A 22,639-nucleotide genomic window follows, 5' to 3' on the forward strand; every position below is an offset into this window, starting at 1 on the left:
TGCACATGATCCCACAAATAGAGCAAGAGTGATCCCTAAGCTCAGACTCAGGAGTTAGCTCTGAGTATGTGGGATGTTCATTTCTTCTCAAAGCAAACCAAAACTTAAATTAAAAATTCAATTCTAATATATTTTTAGTTTACTAAATTAAGAAATAGCACTTTTTGTTGTGTTAAAAGTAACACAATTACAACCATACTAGTATTAATTTTTATGATGTATAAATGATGATACAGTACATAATCATACCATTATCACTAAAGAAAACATTGGAATAAAATATAAATTATCTATTTAACTTCATTTCCTTCAGGTTTATTTTTGATGGCATGTCATAGAAGAAAATTATTTAATGAATATAATAGCATATTTGTCTGGAAGATTCTTTATGGAGAATCCTCTTTATGTCTTTGAATCCTCTATATAAGCATAATATATAAGTTCTTTACACAGTCCTCTTCATACAAATGTATGTGTTTGGAGTTGAACAGTTTTCTGTGTAGCCTTTAAAATTTGATCCATAAACTGCACAGTTTCCATTCTGCATTTCAACAATTGTTACCCTAAATTAGAGAGGAGAAAAAATTAGACTTGTGACTTTCATTAATTTAGAAAAACAAAAAATGAATTTTATGTATTTTAATTTGGGTACTGATATCATTTCAGGAGACTCCTGCCGTTTGTCTTAACTCACATATATGCAAAATATAGCAAGCTCAAAGAAGTAAAAGCAAAAAAATGCATTCTATTATAAATGTGAACCATTATTTGTTAATGTCTCCATTGGGAAAATATAAATGTTCTCGGTATTGTGTGTGATAATGGGATTATATTCACTAACATAGGGATTTCTGAGGTTTGATGTTGCAGTTTAAGTCTCTTTTTTTTTACATGGATGCTGCTATTTCTCCTCAACTAGCTGAAGTAGGAGATCAGGTTCTCTGATGTCAGACTGCAGAGAGGAAGAGAGGACTCACACACAAACCCCTCCTGTGTCTAACACTAACCCTGCTCCTTAAGTAATGGCTCATCTGCCTTAGGGATCAGTTTGTTCGAGCTATGAAAGAGTTTATGGTGATGCAGAGTTGATCTAGTGGGGAATGTCCTTATATAACACTTTTTCAATGTTTGCCAATTTGGGGAAAGCAATGTCTATCACAACTTCTGGCTCTTTCCAATCTCTCTCACCCCCTTGGAGATTGGAATCTGGGAGTAGAGACCAAGCAATAAGCAACCAGAAAGAGAAAATTTCAGAGAGAGAAACCAGATGTGAAGAAGAGGGACCTGGGATGAGAATTGTTCTTGAGCTGAGGACTCCTTTCTTGTGCTTAAAGATTCTTTTCCTCTTACAGCTTGATCCTGATATCAGATGCCTGTCTTTTCCTGACCACTTGATCCTAGATTCTGGGTGGATTACTGCATAAATAAAAATCCCCTACCTTGATTGGTAAAGGCAGTTGCCTGGAGTCATTCACTGTTTGCTCTTCACTCATGTATCCTATTCTAGCTGTTCCCTGCAAGGCCAACTTGACATACCAGGGATGAAAGCCCAAATAGACACCAACATAACCCACTAAAGATCCTAGGAATTGCTAAATCTTCTTACACCACGAATGCTGCGGACAGCCGATTAAATCTTAATTTTATACTGTAGGGACTGGGAAAATAACTCAAAGTGGTTGGAGGCATGCTGGAGGCACAATTCTATCCCAGGTAGCAAGTACCTTCTACCCAGAACTTCTTGGTGTGACTCAGTGACCTCTCACTGGATGGAGGACAGAAGTTGTACCGGAAGGGCAGAACTGAGAGTTGAGCAAAAGTTTTAGGATACAGTAAACACTTTAGATTACCCATTATTGTTTCATTGTCTGCTCTTCCCTATAGCCTACTGATTTTACTTTTTAATCACTTGTTTGCTAACTCATTTAGACAAATGTTTTACTGTGTGAAAGAAAATGTGATATGGAAGTCACTGGGAGGGACAGCTGAGGAATAAATCAGAGTAAACTTATAATACAGAGACTTACACGTCAGAGGAGAGAATGGAGCCATCTTCCCATTGCCAGGATTCATTTGTTAAAATCCGGAGCCCCATCCAATGATATGACTTCACCAACTTTAAAAAATCCTATTTGAAAGGCAGAAATAACGCATTACTCACGACTTTAATAGAGAGCCATACCCTTCTTAACAGCTTCTTTTTATAGAAAATGCCGTTTGTCTTCTAATATAATTCCCACACAAACAACATGAGCATAATATTTATGATGTCTTTGATTTCTTACTCAATTTTTTTTTGAGGGGGGAAGTACACCAAAAAGTGCTCCAGGCTTACTCCTGGCTCTGAACTCAGGGATCACCCCTCATAGGCATATGGGAAACCAGATGGGATTCTGGGGAACAAACCAAGGTCAACCGCATACAGAGCTCACACCCTACCTGCTATACTATGATCCAGGCCTCTGTGCTATCTTATTCTTAAAGCAGAAAGATTTGGCAGTGTCTCTTTTATGATCAATCTCATAATCTGGAAATTTGCCTCATAAATTCAAACAAAAGGTAGAAAGAAAAAACGAGGAAAATACTCAACCTGCTCCTCTCTGTTATATATCTTCAGGAGGGTGGCATTGTGACTCATACAAGAAGCTTGGCTTTGGTACCAGCTTTTGCTCTCATAAAAAAATTGGTAGCAGTTATTTCTGTAACATAGCCAGTTTGGAGGACATGGACCACAGTACTTTTCTTGAAAGGGAGAATATATTGTTAATATACACGTAATATATACAATATATTATTATTTATGAACATTAAAGCAGATTTTTCTAGATAGATTAAAAAGTCTTTTTATTTCAGTGCTAAAATTTCATATAACTGGACCCCTATTGTGATACCTAATAACTATGCCCTCAGAATCTCAACTTGTGAGACAAATTCTCTACTGCTGACCTACATATTAGACTCTTAATATCTTTGACTTTTTATAAGCATTCCTACATAGCAAAAAAATTGCATTATAAAAAAGCAAGAGTGAATTATAAACAATATCTAGTGATATCCTTGTACACTTTTTGTTATGCTAATGTCAACATTCATTTTGTTAATGCCCATATCCCATTAAATGTATGTATGAAATTGGTGCTTCAATATGTTAGAAATTTTTTCTTACCTTTCAAAGATATTGGAGCTCCTTGGTTAAATAATGCTATTAAAATAATCATAAACATTAAAATATTTTGTGTTGTAATTTATATTTCAAGTAAAAATACTTAAAATTCTAAATTGACAAAATCAAAATATATAACCAATATTGTTAGCTTATATTTCTAAGAACTTATAAATTAATTAATGCATTAATATTGTTAAATAATGTTATTGTTAGCTATTTTTTTGTGATTACTTACAATTTATGACCATGGCACTGCCTATAATTACCATTGCAATGAAATGGATCCCCAGAGCTACAGCAATGGCTTTGGCAAGGAAAAATGGAGATGCTGTCAACAAAACAGAGAGAGAGATTGAGTGAGTAGATAAAAAAGGCTTAGGTGTCTTTGTTTTGTTGCCGCTGAGTTTCAGATTCCCAATTGCTGACAATTGAAGACATAAAGACATAAAGACTCACTAGAAACAGGACAAATAACAGAACAAGAATATGACACTCAGACAACAGACATACAACAGCCACAAAAGAAGTTCCAACAATGTGCACCCAACCAGATTCTGACACCCCAAAAGTTTCCTTACTGAACGGTGTCCACCATTCTCAGGGTGTCCCAAGAGTACTGGGGATGCATGACCACACGACCTGACCAGCGGCTCTCTGGAAAGAGCCTGCACAGTTTTGTTTTTCTAAATCAGCAAAACCTGAATAACGTTTCTATATTGTATATGGAGGGATCTCAACTGCTAGACTTCCTGGCCCATGCACCAGATGTTGTGCCCAAGTTTCAGGTCCCCAGTTGCGGAGAGACCAAGTCCACATGCGATAATGCAAAAGCAAAGGAACTTTATTACTAGCCTGAGTCATTGCTAGTCCGAGCTAGGGCCCAAGTCTCATCCAATGCAGAGTCTTGACAAAGACCCTGACTCCAAATCACAAACAGTTTATATAGCGTTCAGAGTTAAGAAACAATTTATATACTGATTTATTTTTAGCATTTGGCCCTATTACAATGGTGGTCAGCAATTAGGCGATGGTTAGCAACAGTTTCTAAAGAGGGTACACTGACTCCCTCATGACCAGCCAGACCCAGCTGCCCAATTCCTTATCTTGGGAAATTACTCAACTGGGAGTTGACTAGCAACTGCAAGTCCTGCTTTAGGGAAACAGAAACTGAGGCCTAGTTGAGAATGTTGGATGCAGCTTGTCACGGCATTAGTTTCACCCTCACATTCCCCCCTTTGCTTTAAACTAAAATGAGGAAACTTCCTCATCCACAGGGTCATAAATGTATTGGTATTACTGTCTCAAAACCATAAGATGTACTGTATTTATTACACTCTTAAAAAAGACCAATAACTTGTTCAGGCTGCAGGAGTCCATGGTCAGAAGCAAAAGCAGGAGCACTAAGGGCCCCAGGTGGGATGGAATCAGGGTAATAAGCTGACTCTCCCAGTTCCCTTTCTATTACATGATACATGGAGCACGATCTTTACCATTAAACACTGTTCAGGAGGACTGGAATTTGGAAAGAAGGGAACAAGCAAGGGGTTATGTGCAAGCAAGCCAAGTATTGTTGGGTCCTCAGTATAGGGGCTCTTCTAGCTGACCTGTGGTATAATTGCTAGGAGGTCACTCTATAGTTTGGATTACAATAGACTCTGTAGGTCCTTGAACAAACACATGTCCTAATGTTGGTCATAACTTGCACAGATCAAGGTCAATTCTACCTGTCTCAGCATCAGAAAGTACCCAGTGCCCAAACTGGGCCAGGTAAGGAGTTCGTTCTGCAGCTGTCACTAAGAGGATACAGAAACAGAGAATAATCCATGCCCTTCCCATTGTTCCTTTAAGTCACTTTCTTCAGTCTTATCTTGAAGGAGTTGTCTCCCCTTGTCCGGACACATCACTGGTCAGAGTCACTCTGTTTCCAAGGGGAAGGCAGCTTTGATATGTGAAGCGTGGACCCAGGTTTTGATTCCATCCTCCTTTAGAGCAGTCAGCGTGGTCAGGATCACAGTGTAAGGACTTCACCAAGGTGCGCAAGTGACAGTCTTATGTCACCTGATTCAGACCAGATTTTCTAATGGGTATAGATGAGGAGTTCACTCTGACAGTGTGCTCCAAGTCCCGCATGGAGCTGGGCCTTGATACCTGTAAAGGTTAGTAATGACTGGAGAATATAGAGATCATACATTCTGGCCTACACTTCCTTTTCAAGGCTAAATTGGAATAGTGGCAGTCGACCCAAAAGAATTTCAATGGGAACAGAGTCCCTCTGTAAAGGGAGTTCGCACTCACAACAAGACAACTGTGATTTTCAAGGGGAGCTTCCTTAATCTATCTACCTACATCATATTCCCCTAGAGATTTCACCACCTTTAATCTTTAAAGGGAAAATGGTTGAAGTTCCATCTTCTGGAGCTGCTTCCTGCTGACACAGGGACAATGAACTGCACAAAGGGTGAAATCTCAAGCTACCTTAGTTCTAATGAGCCCCAGGTGTTGAAGTTGAAAGATCAGATCAGTTAGACTAAAGAATGCTACTTTGAAGTGACTAGACCTTGGAGGCAGAAAACCAAATGACAAATGTTCAAATGCTCAGGTACAAGAACCAATTATCAATGGCATAGGAAGCACAGTTCTGAGTTACTTCCTTCTTACTGCCCTGTTCATCCCTTTCACTAATATTTCACTGCATTAGTCCAGGTGTCAGTAATTTTCAACTTTCCTTTAGACACCTTGTTCCAATTCCCATTCTTCCTCTTCTACAGGGTGTTCTGGATTAGAGGAAATATTTTCTAATGGGCTGTTAATCCCATGATGGAACAAGAATTCAGAACTGTTAAAAAAATCTTTGTTCCTATTTAACAAAGAGTGAATACTTAGAACCAGTTTAGATGTCCACTCTCAGTACTTTAGCCAGTTGACAGGCTGGGGGAAAACAATTGATCCTATACTTTTTGCTGAGTTCTTCCCTGGTAAAGCTCTGGCTTCCACTTTTCTGGCCAGACTGGTGACAATATGTTCAACATCAAGTTTCTTTATAGTCTAGACAGCTTACTGAATTGCCCAATTATTCAATCACCTTTGTAAAACTAGAATCTGATTCTTATTTAAAAAATGTTACAGAAACATGTTATTCTCTCTTCCTTCATTTTAAATTTGCCTAACAAAACTGGCTTGTTCTTTTACATAAGCACAGCAAGATCGGAAAACTCCATTTGGGATACTCCATTACTTACTGAGATGTCCTGGGGGTTGGTCAAAGACAGAGAAGAAAGCATACCAATGACAGCATTTAATGTTTTACCTCATGTCAGGGCTACCCCGGACTCAGCCATAAGATATGAAGATCAGGTTCCATGATGAACTAGAGGTAAAACCTTCAGGCTGAACTAATGTGGCCTCTGGCCTCTCACCCTCCATAGGAGTGTCCTGGTAGTCAGGAGTCCATCCCATCCATTCTTCAGGGCTGGAAGAGATCTCAACCTCCAGTTTTTGACACTGAGTGCGGGGCCCAAACTGAGTCAGTCATTGCAGATTTCCAGCTTCTTCATTTTCCATGGCACAGGGCACAGATGATGTCAAGTCCTTCCTTGAGCCATCCTGCCTTTAGGGTCTCCCTGAGGTTTGTAGGGTACTTGAAACAGTCCCTTTTAAATACCTGTTCCTGTCATTTAGACCAATCCCCTGAATCTTTCTCTGGAAGAGGACTTTTGGGGTCCCATAGCTGGCTTTCCTATATGCACCAGGTATCTCTATTTCAGAGAGGAAAGGCTTTTGTCTGGGTTTATGCAAACAAACATAGTGCCTTAATGCTTCATGGCACTGAAGAGAAAAAAGCAAATATTTCACCCATTTAGTCAGTCCCATGTTGAAAACTTTGATTTCCAATTTTCTAAAAGGACTATAACAGGATTCTGGATACTAGAACAATTCTGCAGATAATTTAAAGGATTTCCTATAACAATATAGTTTGCTCACAGTTTTCTTTCTTAAAACAAAACCTCAAACCTACATACACATTTCTTCACATACACGAGCCTTCTACACATTCCTTTATGTTCATTCTGTCCTGTTCCTCAAACCCTGTTTCACTTCAAAAGAATTCCTTTCCCTTGTTCCACTAATGATATCGCCATCCATCATCCCTTATACTTAAAATACAAACTTATTTTCCCTTCTTATAGTCATATCTCACAGGCTTCAACCTCCTTATTCTACTGAACTTAATATAGCTTGATCTACAAAGAAAATTGTGTCTGATGGTGTCCAATACTACTGAAACTGCATTTCAATCCAGATAAAACTCTTGCCTGTCCCATGTGAGTTTATCATAATGGATGATATCCCCAGGGCCATTTTGGAACCAGAAGCAGATTTCCTTGCCAAGTTCATTCCCATTTCTACCTTGAGCAGCGTTAGTGGCCATGCAGCACTTATACCCCTCACAGCTCACACTGCACATACTGCCAACTCTTGTCACTAGGTGAGGACTGACAGGGAAGGAAAGAGAAACACAATACCTCATAGAGCTCCCACAATGGAAAAGCTATGAAAATTTTCCCTCAGAACACAGCAATCAAAGTGGGGAAATCACATAGAAACCCACCAAGCTCTGTGACTGAAGATAGTAACACATAAGGCTCTACCAGTACAAATTATCTCTATGACTTCTCAAATGATGACTATAAAAACATCCTGATAGGATGAGGATGTTTAATGATACCAAAAAAGCAATAGTACAGTTAGTCAATAAAGCACAAAAATTATGAGAGTGGGAAAAAGAAAACTACAATTAGAATGGACTGAACTGAAGAGTGTGATGGATGAAGCAAAAATCTCAATGAATGAACTCAGCGGCAGAGCAACAGCGGTTGAAAAAATATCAGTGAGCCCTAAGATGAGATCAAGTACATTTCTAGAAAACAACTTAATACTAAAGGTCTGTAAATTAACAAACAGAACACCAGATAACTATGGGGTGAGCTCAAGAGTGTATATAAGAATCACGGGAGTCCCTGAGTAACAAGAAGGGAAACTTGACAAAGAAACACACTATTTAAAGAAATACATGCATCTTGATTCAAGAGACCTGAAAGATCTGAGTAAAAATAGATGCAAACAGAAATATTTCAAGAAACAATATAATCAGAATGACTAAAGTCAAAGGCAGAAACAGAATATTGAATCACAGGAGGAATTTACATACAAATGACCATAAGATTCAAAGATCTATCAAATGAAACTAAAAGCCAGAAAATAATAGAAGGATAAAGTAAAATAAACAAAAACATTTAATGAACTGAAAAAATCACCAAGAATACTCTCTCCAACTATATTAGTATTCATATTTGAAGAATAAATACAAAGATTCATGGATAAGAAGTGGGAAGTTCATAATCTTGAAACTGATTGTGCAAGAAACATTAAAGGAGCTTCTTTAAAAGACAAGACAAACCACAAACACCAGAACTTCCACAAATGAGAGCAATAAATTACTTCATCTCAATAATTTCATTCAGCTAGCAGACATGAATAAAATGATTCATAACAACAAAATAGTAGTTTGAGAGTATCATTTACGATTTTAATATTTTTTTGGTATAGAGTCTTACACTCAAGAGTGTGCAGGGCTTAATTTGATTACACATTCAGGGAAGTGACTTCTGAAAATGTTTAATGACCATATTGGGTGTCAGAGAACATATCTCAGTTATCCATCCATATGCAAAGCAAGTGCCTTACCTCCTATACTACTGCTCTGGCCTAGTAATAAGAAACTATTAATACTCCTCTGTTATATTAATTATTCATCACTAGTGAATAAAGATCACAGATCACAGATCATTCTGTTATTCGTCGATTGCCTCGAGCAGGCCCCAGTAATGTCTCCTTCATCCTGGCCCTGAGGTTATATTCAAGGCTCTTTAGGAGAATGAGACCCATCATTGTTATTGGTATTTGGCATATTTGGTACGCCACGGGGAGTTTGCCAGACTCTGCCGTGTGGGCAGGCTACATTCGGTAGCCTGCCAGTTTGTCAAAGTAGGAATGAGATGTCATAATAAAATGTCTACTGGAGTTTGGAGGATCTGGGTGGAGGATGCTCGACTCCAATCTGAGTAGGCTTGGAGATCTCGGCCCCGGAACCCACGTGGCTTTGTCCCTCTGCCGGTACCTTCACGTGTGCGGAGAGTGGTCTCAGCATGGTGGTGGCTGGTCCTGGAGGTCTTCGGCTGCCGGGGCCCTGGCCAGGGTGGGGAGGAAAGCTCAACCCCCTCCCCTCCAAGGGGCCCCGGCGAGGAATAGCCAGGCGCGGGGGCAGGAGACTGCGCTCTTCTCCTCCGGAAGCTGGTTTTTATAGTCTCAGAGTCTTGGCCCCTGATGGGATTACACGGCGCCAGGGGGCCAGTTGGTGGGTGTGACCCCCGCCTACTGGAGTTTGGAGGATCTGGGTGGAGGATGCTTGACTCCAATCCGAGTAGGCTTGGAGATCTCGGCCCCGGAACCCACGTGGCTTTGTCCCTCTGCCGGTACCTTCAGGTGTGCGGAGAGTGGTCTCAGCATGGTGGTGGCTGGTCCTGGAGGTCTTCAGCTGCCGGGGCCCTGGCCAGGGCGGGGAGGAAAGCTCAACCCGCTCCCCTCCAAGGGGAGCTGGTGAATAAAATTGACAAAAATTGCTAAGAAAACTGAGCTTGCAGGAAGTACTTGAAGAGATGAGTCTAAAAGACAGATATATAGAGTTTTTCATGCCCCAAAAGCTGAGTCTACATTTTTTTCTCCAGTGCACCTGGGTGATTTTCCAAGACAAACCACCTGTTAGATCACAAAACACATCTCCATAAAATAGATAGAAATATCAACTATCCTTTTAGAGCACAATACTATGATAAAGCAAATCACAGAGATGCGAGTAAAACTTCAATTACTTAGAAATTAAATGAAAACAAATTAAAAAATGTTTTGTCATGAATTAAAAACCTCTAAATTAAGAAAAAGAATCTCTAAGAAAGAAAGTTACATAGTAAGAACCAGAGAGATATTATAAGGTTTAAGACACTTGCCTTGAAGGTAGGCAGCCCTAGTTAAATCTCTGAAACTGATTTTTTCTTTCTTTTACCTCTTGTTCATTGCCCGGAGTGGACCCTGAGCACAGAGCTAGGTGCAAGAACTGAGCAAAGATGGGTGTGGCCTCTAAAATGAAACAGATCCTACGTAACATTAACCATTAAACAATTTCTTTTCATCTTCATCTACAATGAAAATTCCAGTATCAAGGACAGAGAAATAGTACAGAGGTCAAAACACTTGCCTTTTATGTGGCTAACCCTAATTTGATCACCAGCATGACATTTTAGCACTGTCCTCCCGTCGTTCATCGATTTGCTCAAGCGGGCCCAGTAATGTCTCCATTGTGAGAATTGTTGTTACTGTGCTTGGCATATGGAATACGTCACGGGTAGCTTGCCAGGCTTTTCAGTGCAGGCAAAATACTCTCTGTAGCTTGCTGGACTCTCCAAGAGGGGCAGAGGAATCGAACCCGGCTAGGCCAGCCTGTGTTTTGCAAGGCACCTGTGCTATTGCTCTACTGCTGTGCTATCGCTCCAGCCTTTTTATCTGGCTAACCCAAATTTGATCACTAGTTATGGCATATAGTGTCCCAATCACTGCCATGAGTGAGCCCTCCCTGAGGAGACAGGAATAATTTCTAAGAGGTTCAAGGTATGAAACAAAACACAATGCTAGTATTTTAACAAATATACTATTATAGTTTACATGTATATATGACTAAGGATAAGAACATGTTTTAGGGAAGGAAAATTTTTGGATTGCATTTTAAGGTAACTGTCAAGGATAGTTTGTGTCTCTTGGCTCTTCTCTTCCCATTTTTATTTTATCCTCCTGGAGCGATAGCACAGCGGGTAGGGCGTTCGCCTTACACGCAGCCAACATGGCCGACCTGAGTTCGATTCCTCCGCCCCTCTCGGAGAGCCCGGCAAGCTACCGAGAGTATTCGATATGCCAGACACAGTAACAACAAAGTCTCCAATGGAGACGTTACTGGGCCCGCTCGAGCAAATCGACGATCAACGGGAGGGCCTTTACCTTATTTTATCCTCCTGACAGAAAGCTTGTTGTTTATTGATCATCTAGAAACTGCTACCATGATTATCCTCATTTTCATAATTTCATTTTTAGAATTGGAAGTACTACTAAACACAACAGATTTTGCTAATTTTATTATGTGTTACAGTATTATATTGAAACTAATCTTTTTTCTTACTTCATGAAATGTGAATGCAAAATATAAAGTGAAGAAATGCTTTGATGTGCAAGATCACAGTTCCCAGTTGAATATGCAACTTACAGTTTGTGACACATTGATCTGTCACTGATGTAGGAATTCTTTTTTGCTGTCTTCGAGAAACATGCTTTACCAGTTCCAAGCTATTGTCCTGGGATTCACTAATGTCTAGAAATAATTTAGACCATTGTAAGTGATGTTTTGTCTGCTACATGGATCATAAATTTTATAAACAGTATTTCATACATTTATACCATTAAAACATTTGCCAGAGTGACAGTACAGTGGGTAGGGCATTTGCCTTGCACACTGCTGACCCGGGTTCAATCCCCGGCATCCCATATGGTCCCCCAAGCACTGCCAGAAGTAATTCCATAGTACAGAGCCAGGAGTAATCCCAAAGCATCCCCTGGTGTGACCCAAAAACCAAAAGAAATTTTTTTAATTAAATTATTTTGTCTATATTACTTCATTAATATGGTATTAGAAGTCTATAATATAATTAGTTTTATGTTATTCTAGCAGTAGGGCATTGGCCTTGCACGCAGCCAGCCCAGCCACACTGGGTTTAATTCCTCCATCCCTCTCAGAGAGCCCAGCAAGCTACCGAGAGTATCTCGCCCGCACAGCAAAGCCTGGCAAGCTACTCGTGACGTATTCAATTTGCCAAACACAGTAATAACAAGTCTCAAAATGGAGATGTTACTGCGCCCACTTGAGCAAATCAATGAACAACGGGAGGACAGTGACAGTGACAGATGTGATTCTATGGAAAATATATATAACAAAATACTATACTCTAAGAATTTTCATTTTAAATTATAATAAAATCTGATATTAAAGTATCACTGTCCTCCCATTGTTCATCTACTTGCTTGAGTGTGCATCACTAACGTCTCTATTGTGAGACTTCTTGTTACTGTTTTTGGCATATCGAATACATCACGGGTAGCTTACCAGGCTCTGCTGTGCGGGCGAGATACTCTCGGTAGCTTGCCGGGCTCTCCAAGAGGGGTGAAGGAATTGAACTGGGGTCGACCCGGGTTGGCAGTGTGCAAGGCAAATGCCCTACGCACTATGCTATCGTTCCAGCCCAATATTAAAGTATAAGCACAATAAACAGAGATTAGGGATCTAGACATACGTTTACCTATAGGGATTCTTTTAAAGCTAGCTTCATATATTGCAAAATAAAATTGCATAAGGGTAGGGTGGAATATTCCTGAAATGGGTATTAAAAAAATAAAACATTTTACATTTAGTAACAATTATATCAATCACAGAGTTAAACAACATTTAGTAGTGTATCTAATTTTCTTTATAGAATGTAAAGTTAAATGATACAACCCAAAACTTTAGGAGGAATACAATTAAACTATCTGTACAAAATCAACTTAAAAATTATTGCAATAGTCTTGATTAAATATACTATAAAATGTAATGTGTATGTATTTTATAAGTAAATTCTAATGACCTTTTATACCTACACTAAAACTAAAACATTATTTGCGTGTAGTAAGCAACTAATTATTCAACATATAAAAGAATGGGCTGTCTGTCCCTATTCTAGGCTGCCTCAGATTGTGAAGCTTTAGGTATTTAATTTTGAAAGGGGAACAATAACTGTTAATGTTTTAAAAGATTTGAATGAAAGAGAAATGAACGTAATATAAAATAAACACATAGTAAAGATAAGTAATCATCTTCACATCTCAATATATGAGTATGCTTCACTCACTCACTACCAAAATTCTAGTATCCCAGAAATTAGCATTTTAAACCAATAGTAAATCAATGAAAATCTACATATAAGATAGTATCAGATTAAATCACCATATATGCTTGAATCAAATTCTGGATATTTTAAAACTAAATCTTGGGGCTGGAGTGATAGGACAGCGGGTAGGGCATTTGCCTTGTACGCGGCCAACACGGGTTTGATTCCCAGCATCCCATATGGTCCCCTGAGCATCGCCAAGAGTGATTCCTGAGTGCATGAACCAGGAGTAACCCCTGTGCATCTCCAGGTGTGACCCAAAAAGAAAAAAAAAACTAAATCTTAATCAAAATACATAGTTATTTGGCAAATATATACATACCTGTATTGTGATGAGCCCACCTTTCTCGCACCAACCCCATGGAGTAACTATGGTTGTTTATCTACTCTGGAAGTGAATTCAAAATCTTCATGTACAAAAGAAAACTGCAAAAAAATTGAATTGGTTGTTCTGTTATGATACCCAGCTGCGCTCAGGGCTAACTCTTGGTTCTGCATTCAGGGGTGACTACTGGGAAACCATATGGGATTCTGAGGAGCCAACCTGGGTCAACCACATGCAAGACAAACACCCTATCCACTGTACTATCACTTTGGTTCCATATATTTTTATTAGAAAAATAATTATTCTGAAAACTTTTCTCCATGCATTTACAAAAAGTGGAAAAAAGAATTAGAATTCATATAAACTGATAGAAATTTAAATTATATGTTTTTCATGGTTATAAATGATAAGTATAAAATGTTAAACATATAATGCTACCATTATTAACAACATTAAGATACTTAAAAATATTTGCCTGGTATGTAATTTTGGTTTATAGTTGTTTGATTTTATTTGGTAAAAATGCTTTCAGTGAAAGGTAAATTTGGATATGATCGATGCATTTTTATTGAATGCTTTTTTTCTTGTTTCATTTTAGTTCAATTTCTAACTATATTATCATCTTCACTTAAAATTTTTCATTACCATCATGATAAAAATATATCATATTTATATGCATAGTGCCATCTCAGTGCTAATCAGGCTTTTAAGAAGAAATGATTTTATCAAATATTATCTAATGCTCAGTCAAAAAATGAAAGTTTCATTACATTTGTTGTGATGGTTGAAGACTCAGACATCATTTGTTTCTAGATTGAAAGCAAAGTTGTATTATCATGTTGTATTATTATGTATTAGCATTGATAAACACCTTGCACATGAGCAGAAAATAATTTAGTGCTAGTATTTGAACTGCAATTCAACTCAAAATACAAAATATAAAAATTCATACTTTTATTTTTGTTCAGAAAAAAATCCTTATAGCAGCATTATATCTTGTAGTTCTTAAAAAATATATTCTAGATCCTAGTTACCTATTAGAAAAAATATATCAAAAATAATAATGCTTCTTGCCCTTAACAATATCATACAAACACTTAAGACATAATTAGCATTGCTCTATAGTGAAAAATACTTAAATTTTTTTTGAAGTTGAAACCTTAAAGTTACTAATTTCTTGAACATTTCTTGGAAATACACACACATACCACCCAACTCATACGCATACAAACACACAAAGACACACACCTGAAAAGAAAGCAGGTCCTGGTTCTTGTGCAATTCTATTTTAAGTGGACAATTTAGATATGTCCTGTGCTCTCAATTAGAATTGAAACTAGATATGTCTATTTTAATTTTGATTTCCAGGATAGATATGATCAGTGCTATAACGATCTCACTTTCCTGTTGAAACCACAATAACTCCACTTTATATCTGCACAGAACACTTCATTAATGACACAAACTGTAAGCACTTAAATCATTTTATTTATTTTTATATTTATTCTATTTAAAACTTTAATGTAGACAAAAATCATAACACAGTTGATACATCTCTAGAGTTGAAAAATGATTAGGTAACAAATCTCCAATGTTAAAATCGATAGGCATGAAAAATAAATATTTTTAACATGAAACTTTTTTTGTATCTCATCACAGGTTGTTAAATTCTTGTCTAAGGACTTTCTCAACTGTTGCTAGTTGAGCCTTTGGTGTTATTGTTTTGTTTTGTGTAGCTGGCTTCTATGTTAGCTTCCCATCAAATTTGGTGTCCTTCTACTGTAGTTTCTGTATTGAGGAGTTAGGAGGCAGCCACACTCCAGAGACTTTAGGATCTATGGCCTGGGCACCTGGGTACCTGAAGTTATTTGCAGTCTGGCACCTTTGCAAAGAATATTAGTGAAGTGAAGTGGAGCCCTTGGTGTGGCTGCAGTGGTTGGATGTGGATAAGCTGCCTGGGCTTCAAGGCAGGGCAGATACTTGGCCTGTCCACCTCCCATAGGTGCCCCAGAGTTTTCAGTGCAAGGGGAGCAGGCGTGTCTGTAAGTTCTAGCTGCGTGGCTTGCATCTTGTGGGAGACTTAATCAAGAATTAGTAGAGAAAGGCAGCTGGGTCAGTCGACAGGACTGTGATTGTTTAAAATCATTTTAAAGTGAAAAATACAAAACTCTTGGGTATTGAATTTCCCATAGCTCAAAATCATTTTATTGAAGTGATTTAAATCTTTACATATTTTTGAGTTTACATAACATGCTCACTACCAATAATATAGTTATATATTTTGTTTATTCTGTTAACTTTTTTATCTTTAGATACAACCTTGAAGTAAAATCACACAGTATTTGTCTTTCTCCATCTGAAGAGTTCCATCTACATAATTGTTCAGGTCCTTCCACATTGCCCATATAGCATTATTTTGTTCTTTTTAAATTCTCCAGCAATGTCCATTGCATTTATCAGAATGAAAACAGTAGTAGGAACCAGCTGAAGAAAACAATATTGATTCTAATTGAACACGCTTTCATGAAAATACTGTTTCAAAAAGCAAATTCACACTGTTCAAACAATTGATAACATTTATTAAGAAATAACTTTTAGCTAATAGAAAAATCAATCACTACAACTCTGTCCCAAATCTTTTTGCAAGAAAGCAATAATAAACTTTCAAGAATGAGATTATTATTATTACTATTATTATTATATCACACATAAAATATTCTAAATAGGAATGATAAGAAGAAATAGTTGCTAAAATTAGAATCACCTTGATGTCCAACTTGGATGATACATTATGAAATGGAAAGAGAATGTCAATTGTTTGTGAAAACTGTTTCAATATTTAAAACAGTAGCAAAAACAGATCAAAAGTGTATAGAGCTAATGTAGATGGAAAATTGAATTTATTTTCATATTGTACTAATAATTTCTCATGGGAAAATATTAAAATTGTTTCAAACAACAAGTTTAAATAAAAATGTTTGCATTGTGATTAAAAACTTAAAAATTTACATTAAGATGGACTTTTACTATAATTAAAAATCTTTAGAGATAAATATAATCTTTAACTTGTTTTCTCTCCTTATCTTTTTATCTCCTTATCTCCTTATCACTGGAGCAATAGCAGGGCTGGAGCGATAGCACAGCGGTAGGGCGTTTGCCTTGCACCCAGCCAACGTGGCTGACCCAAGTTCGATTCCTCCGCCCCTCTCGGAGAGCCCGGCAAGCTACCGAGAGTATCTTGCCCGCGCGGCAGAGCCTGGCAAGCTCCCCGTGACGTATTCGATATGCCAGACACAGTAACAACAAAGTCTCCAATGGAGACACTACTGGGCCCGCTCGAGCAAATCAATGATCAACAGGAGGGCCTTTGCCTTTGCCTTTGCCTAAACTTGTTTTCAAGATTTATATAAACATTTTTTAATTTCAAGATTGATCTTTAATTTGATTTAATAAGCTTAATGCTTAACTTCAACTAAATTCAACTTTAGTTAAAAATGTTAGTAGTCAGAATTCTTTTTAATTTAATCATTGTGAGATACACAGTTACAAAGTTGTTTGTGATTGGGTTTCAGTCATACAATGTTCCAGTGCACATTTCCCATCACTGATGTTACCAGTTTCCCTCCCATTCCTGACCACCCACCATAGCTGGCATCTATGAATGACAGACACTTTTCTTCTCTCTCTCATTCTCTCTCTCTCTCTCTCTCTCTCTCTCTCTCTCTCTCTCTCTCTCTCCCCTCTTTCTTTCTCTCCTTTTGGCATTATGGTTGCACTACAAGTACTGAAAGGTTATCATATTTGCCCTTGACTTACTTTCAGCGCTCAGTTCTTGTCCAGCGTGATCATTTCCAACGATCATTGTCATAGTGGTCCCTTCTCTATCCTAACTGCTCTCCCCACCACCACTTATGGCAAGTTTGCAACTGTGAACCAGTCCTCCTGGACTTTTTTCTACTGATCTTGGGTATTAGTTTTATATTGTATTTTTTAGCATTCCACAAATAAGTGTAATCATTCTTTGTCCATCCCTCTCATTCTGATTCATTTCATTCAGCATGATACTCTCCATGTCCATCCATTTATAAGTGAATTTCATGGCTTCATTTTTCCTGGTGGCTGCATAGTATTCCATTGTATAGATAGATGTGCCATTGTTTCTTTATCTATGTTCTCTGGCACTTGGGTTGTTTCCAAATTCTGGCTGTTGTGAATCATGCTGCAATGGACATAGAAATGCAAATGGAGTTTCTGCTGTGTGTTTTTGGCCCCCCAGGGTATATTCCCAAAAGTACTATTGCTGAATCATATAGATGACCTATTTCTAGTTTTTTGGAATACTATCTAGATTGTTTTCCAAAAAGATTGGGCCAGTCGTCATTCCCACCAGCAATGAAGCTGAGTTTCTTTCTCTCTACAACCACACCAGCACCAATTGTTCTTATTCTTTTTAATGTGTGCCAGTCTCTGTGGTGTGAGATATCTTATTGTTTTGGTTTTCATCTCCCTGATGATTAGCAATGTAGAGCATTTTTTCATGTGCCTTTTTGTCATTTGTATTTCTTTTTTATTGAGGAAGTTTGTATTCATTTCTTTTTTCCATATAATCAGATCTTTTAAAACCACCACCAAAAATTAAAACTACAGATTTAATTTAATTTTTGGGTGTGACATGCTTATCTCCATAAAAATGCAGTGAGCAATTAGAAATTATAATAGCATAACAATATAGAAGTAATTTGAAAATAAATTATATAAATTTCAATAATGAACAGAAAAATTAATATATCATTTATAATACAAGCATTGTATTTGTGTATTTATAACAGAATTAGACACATTTCTATGAATTTGACTATAATTTGATAAAAAGCTTTTTTAAAAGTGAGTAAATTTTGGTTGAATCACAGGGTTCATGTAAGTACCATTTTCTTAAAATATTTTAGCATTAGTCCAATTCCACTAAGTGACTCAAGTTCTGTTGTGAAACTTGCAAAGCAGAATTCACATGTCTTCACAGTGTTCATTAAAATATCTTTCAAAATCCCCTAGTAGACTTATCCATATTGGAGAAGAGTAATGAGAAAGTGGAGACTTTGCCCTTCTAGATCTTCATATCTGATAAAAGTTATGCTAATTTAGACAAAGCAATATGAGAATGAGAGCAAATGTATCAGATACATTTTAAAAGTATAAAGATAGGAAAATATCATAAGCATAGATAAAACAAAACAAAAGAAAAACACCGAAACATAAGAAAATACAGAAGAATGTTCTGATAGACTACCATTGAAAGAATTAATGTAGGGAAAAATTTTAGCTAAAGCAAAAATAATTTTATCTCTATTGCATCTACATCACATGCAGAATAATAAATTTAAAAACCTATTTGAAATCTAAGAACACTTAAGTGTGGTAAAACAAGAGTCTCCGTTTTTCTCTGAGTAGGAAAAGCCAAGAAAATGAGTTAAAGCTGTAAATACTCATTTAACTATACAACTCATTATTTGCTTCGGACAAATACTCATATCTGACTTCTTAGAAAATGAAAGTTAAGAATGCTTTGCAAACAGCCTGGCTCAAATTATCTGGTAAAAACAAAAACCAAAACAACTGGGGATTCACACTATTGAATATTAAGTGAGAAAAGCCAACACCATCTATTCTACTAGCCAGCCAAATATGAGCTGGCTTCGGGGGCTGAGCTCTTCCTGTGCTCCTAGAAGAGGAGGTGGTGAGGCCACTTTGCAGTTTTGTGGTGACAAAAGGCCCTCAAGACAGGATGCTTGTTTCAAACTGTGATATTAAAACTAGAAGTGGTCAGAGGTGTTTACTGGGCAGTTGCTCAAAATGAAAACATGACATCTCCCGTTATTACCAAGTGATACTTTTTTCCTTTTTTTTTCTTTTTAACTGCAAAGACTCTTTCAGAGAGTTTACACATTTATATGGAGCTAGAACAGTGTTTCAGCATGCAACATTTGTGCAGAAAAGTGGGAACTGTTCCTGCCTCATAAGTGCAATGCAAAGATTGCAAATTCAAAGTTTCTTTTAACCTTGATTTTTCTGTAAATGTGTCTGTATTGATGAGATATGTTGAAAAGACAAATTCTGAATTCACATTACCCTTAATTTATGAGTGACTGGGAGAAATTATCTCTGGATCTACAGAGGTTCACTGAAGCAAAATAATGAGTAATCTAAAAAGTACAACGAAGAAATTGTTCTTTAAGACTTATTATATATTCGGCTACACATTGTACATTTGGTAAGGCACATGGTATTAACCAGGAGATTGTAATAGCATAAACAGGAGACAGTAGTTCCATAAGTCTAAATACACATTGCAGTAAGACTCCTGAGAGCAAGAGAAAAACAGGTTACCATCTTAGCACTAATAAATATTCCCTAGCATTTCTAAATGATTTCTTGGGCCCCTGTCAATTGAAATTTGTAAAATTCTAAAAAAAAGGCAACACATTTAACATAATTATAAAGACAAAGTGTTCTATTGAGTTATCTTTTTCTATAAATATTTTCATTAGTTTTGCTTAATCCACATTAGGTTATTTCATGTTGTTTGCTAATATCAAACTATAAAAAGTAATGGAACAGAAAAGACTTCCTCACCACTCTGTTGTATTTTCAAAATTGCAAAGAAAAAGGCAAAAGTTCTTTAAAATTTTTCTCAAATCACACACGGGTCTTGGACATAAAAGTGGCTTTAAATTTACAACATCCTGTCTTTTTCTTTCTTTTTTTTTTTATCTGTTTGTTTGCCATTTAACCTTTCATTTCCTGCCTCAATGGTAATCCCCACATCCCTGGAAAAAATGACACCATTCACTGCTGCTGCATCTTACATTCAAAAAGGTTTCATATTTATTTTTAGATATTAAAAAACTTGAAAATTTTTTGTATGTCATGAAACTTAGGTATCTGAATATGAATTTGTGGCTACATAACAGATCTGAAGTTCAAATTGTTTCCAGAGAAAAAATGTCTTATTAATTACAGACGATAGCAGAACCAGGATCTCCCAAGTCATAACTTTGTTCTTTAATTATTACTTTGTGCCTGGAAGAACTGAGTGGCTACTCACATTTCTGTGCTGACAAGCTCATCTTGGGACTTCATGGTGCCAGGGATTGTACCTGAACCTACTCCATGCAAAGTATGTGTGCAACCCACTGTAATGTCTCTCTGGCCTGTCTCTCCATTTTTCCTTTCCTTTATTTGTTTTGATACTGTTGAGTATTGTGACTTCTTTATGGTTGTACAAATACTTTTTTATTTTAATGAAAGTTCTTTCACAACTGTTTTAGTTTAATATATTGCCACCTTTTGGTATTTGTTTTTTTTCTTTTGTTTCCCAAATAAGTTTATTTTATAATACCCCAAATAACCCAAACATTGTTAAATATTAATCTTCCCAATTGTTCTAAGGCAATTTATGTTTCCTTGTCCCTTATTCTTGGAGGAAATGGATGATTGAAATTCCTCAAATATCACCATGGTAAATGTTCCTTCCAGTTGCTATTTTCTATCAGGAGAGTAACTTATGAGCTGAAGAAAATTGACTTATATGCAAAAGCAACCACTTCCCCATAATAACCCTCTGAAGTTTGCTTTTGATCAATTTACTTATTATTTCAACTTAGTTTTCCTTGTCAAGTAGTTTTGTACTTTTCTTCTCTAAAGCTTGGTGATTCTAAATGAGAATATTCATATGTAAGAAATTAAATTAAATTAATAATTAAATTCTTTTAAATTTAAAATTCTTTTAAATTTTTTATTTTAATTTTTTAATTTAAAAATTAAATTAAATTATTAAATTAAAAATTTAAGAATATTTTAAGATTTTAAATATGCTAAAACCTATTGGAATACTTAAATTCAGTAGTATTTTTTTTTGCATTTTTAATTAGTGAAACACCATGAGGTACAGTTGTAGATTTACAATTTTTTGTGCTTGGGTTTTGATTATACAATGATCAGATACCCATCCCTCCACCAGTGCCCATTTTCCAACACCATGGATAATATCCCCCTACCCCCAACCCCCTATCCCCCCCTGCCTCTGTGGCAGGGCAATCCCCTGTGTTCTCTCTATCCTTTTGGGTGTTGTGGTCTGCAAAAGAGGCATTGAGTGGCAAACATGTTCAGTCCATAGTCCACTTTCGACATGCATCTCCCCTCCTGGGAGGATCCTCCAAACACCCTTTATTTGGTGTTCCTTTCTCTATCTGAGCTGCCCTTTCCTCTAGAATGCCCGACTGGCCACTAAGCTATGGAGTAATCCTCCTGGTGCTGATCTCAGCTATTCTTGGGTATTAATCTCATATCTTGTTACTTTATGTCCCCCAGATGAATGCAATCTTTCTATGTCTATCCCTCTCTTTCTGACTCATTTCGCTTAGCATGATACTTTCCATGTTGTACCACTTGTATGTAAATTTCATGATTTCATCTTTTCTAAGAGCTACATAGTACTCCATTGTGCAGATGTACCAAAGTTTCTTTAACCAGTCATCTGTTCTTGGGCATTCAGGTTTCTTCCAGTTTCTGGCTATTGTAAAGAGTGCTGCAATGAACAAACAAGTGCAGATGTCACTTCGACTATACATTTTTGCCTCTCTGGGATATATTCCCAGGAGTGGTATTGTTGGGTCAAATGGGAGCTCAATTTCTAATTTTTTGAGAATCGTCCATACTGTTTTCCAGAAGGGCTGAACCAGTTGACATTCCCACCAACAGTGAAGGAGTGTCCCTTTCTTGCCACATCCACGCCAGCATCAGTTGCTTTTGCTCTTTTGAATGTGGGCCAGTCTCTGAGGTGTGAGATGGTATCTCATTGTGGTTTTGATCTGCATCTCCCTGATGATTAATGATGTAGAGCATTTTCTCATGTGCTTTTTTGCCATTCGGATTTCTTCTTTGAGAAAGTTTCTGTTCATTTCATTGCCCCATTTTTGGATGGGGTTGGATGCTTTCTTCTTGTGGAGTTTAACCAGTATTTTGTATATCCTGGATATCAACCCCTTGTCAGATGTGTATTCGGTGAAT

The 22,639-nt window shown here is 37.1% G+C and overlaps 1 protein-coding gene across 1 annotated transcript; it reads right to left on the minus strand.

Moving 5' to 3' along the window:
- Positions 1–445: 445 nt before the first annotated feature.
- KLRK1 (killer cell lectin like receptor K1) lies at positions 446–15,971 on the minus strand. Its single transcript, XM_056114881.1, has 7 exons — positions 15,893–15,971; positions 11,535–11,639; positions 3,402–3,494; positions 3,167–3,202; positions 2,591–2,742; positions 2,028–2,128; positions 446–563 (listed from the first exon to the last, which is right to left on the minus strand). The coding sequence occupies exons 1-7, from the start codon at positions 15,969–15,971 to the stop codon at positions 446–448; spliced, it is 684 nt and encodes a 227-aa protein (XP_055970856.1).
- Positions 15,972–22,639: the final 6,668 nt, after the last annotated feature.

This window comes from Sorex fumeus, unplaced genomic scaffold, assembly GCF_029834395.1.
Source record: "Sorex fumeus unplaced genomic scaffold, SorFum_2.1 ptg000003l, whole genome shotgun sequence".
In the NCBI taxonomy this organism is placed as follows: Eukaryota; Metazoa; Chordata; class Mammalia; order Eulipotyphla; family Soricidae; genus Sorex; species Sorex fumeus.

Bases quoted from the DNA above. Each gene is read 5' to 3' on its own strand.
- KLRK1 (XM_056114881.1), bottom strand. From the start codon at position 15,971: ATGTGGAAGGACCTGAACAATTATGTAGATGGAACTCTTCAGATGGAG. The intron at 3,495-11,534 runs GTAAGTTGCATA...TTTTGTTGACAG, and splicing joins AGATCAATGTGTCACAAACT to CATCTCCATTTTTCCTTGCC. The intron at 2,129-2,590 runs GTTGAGTATTTT...CCTTTCAAATAG, and splicing joins TATATAACAGAGAGGAGCAG to GATTTTTTAAAGTTGGTGAA.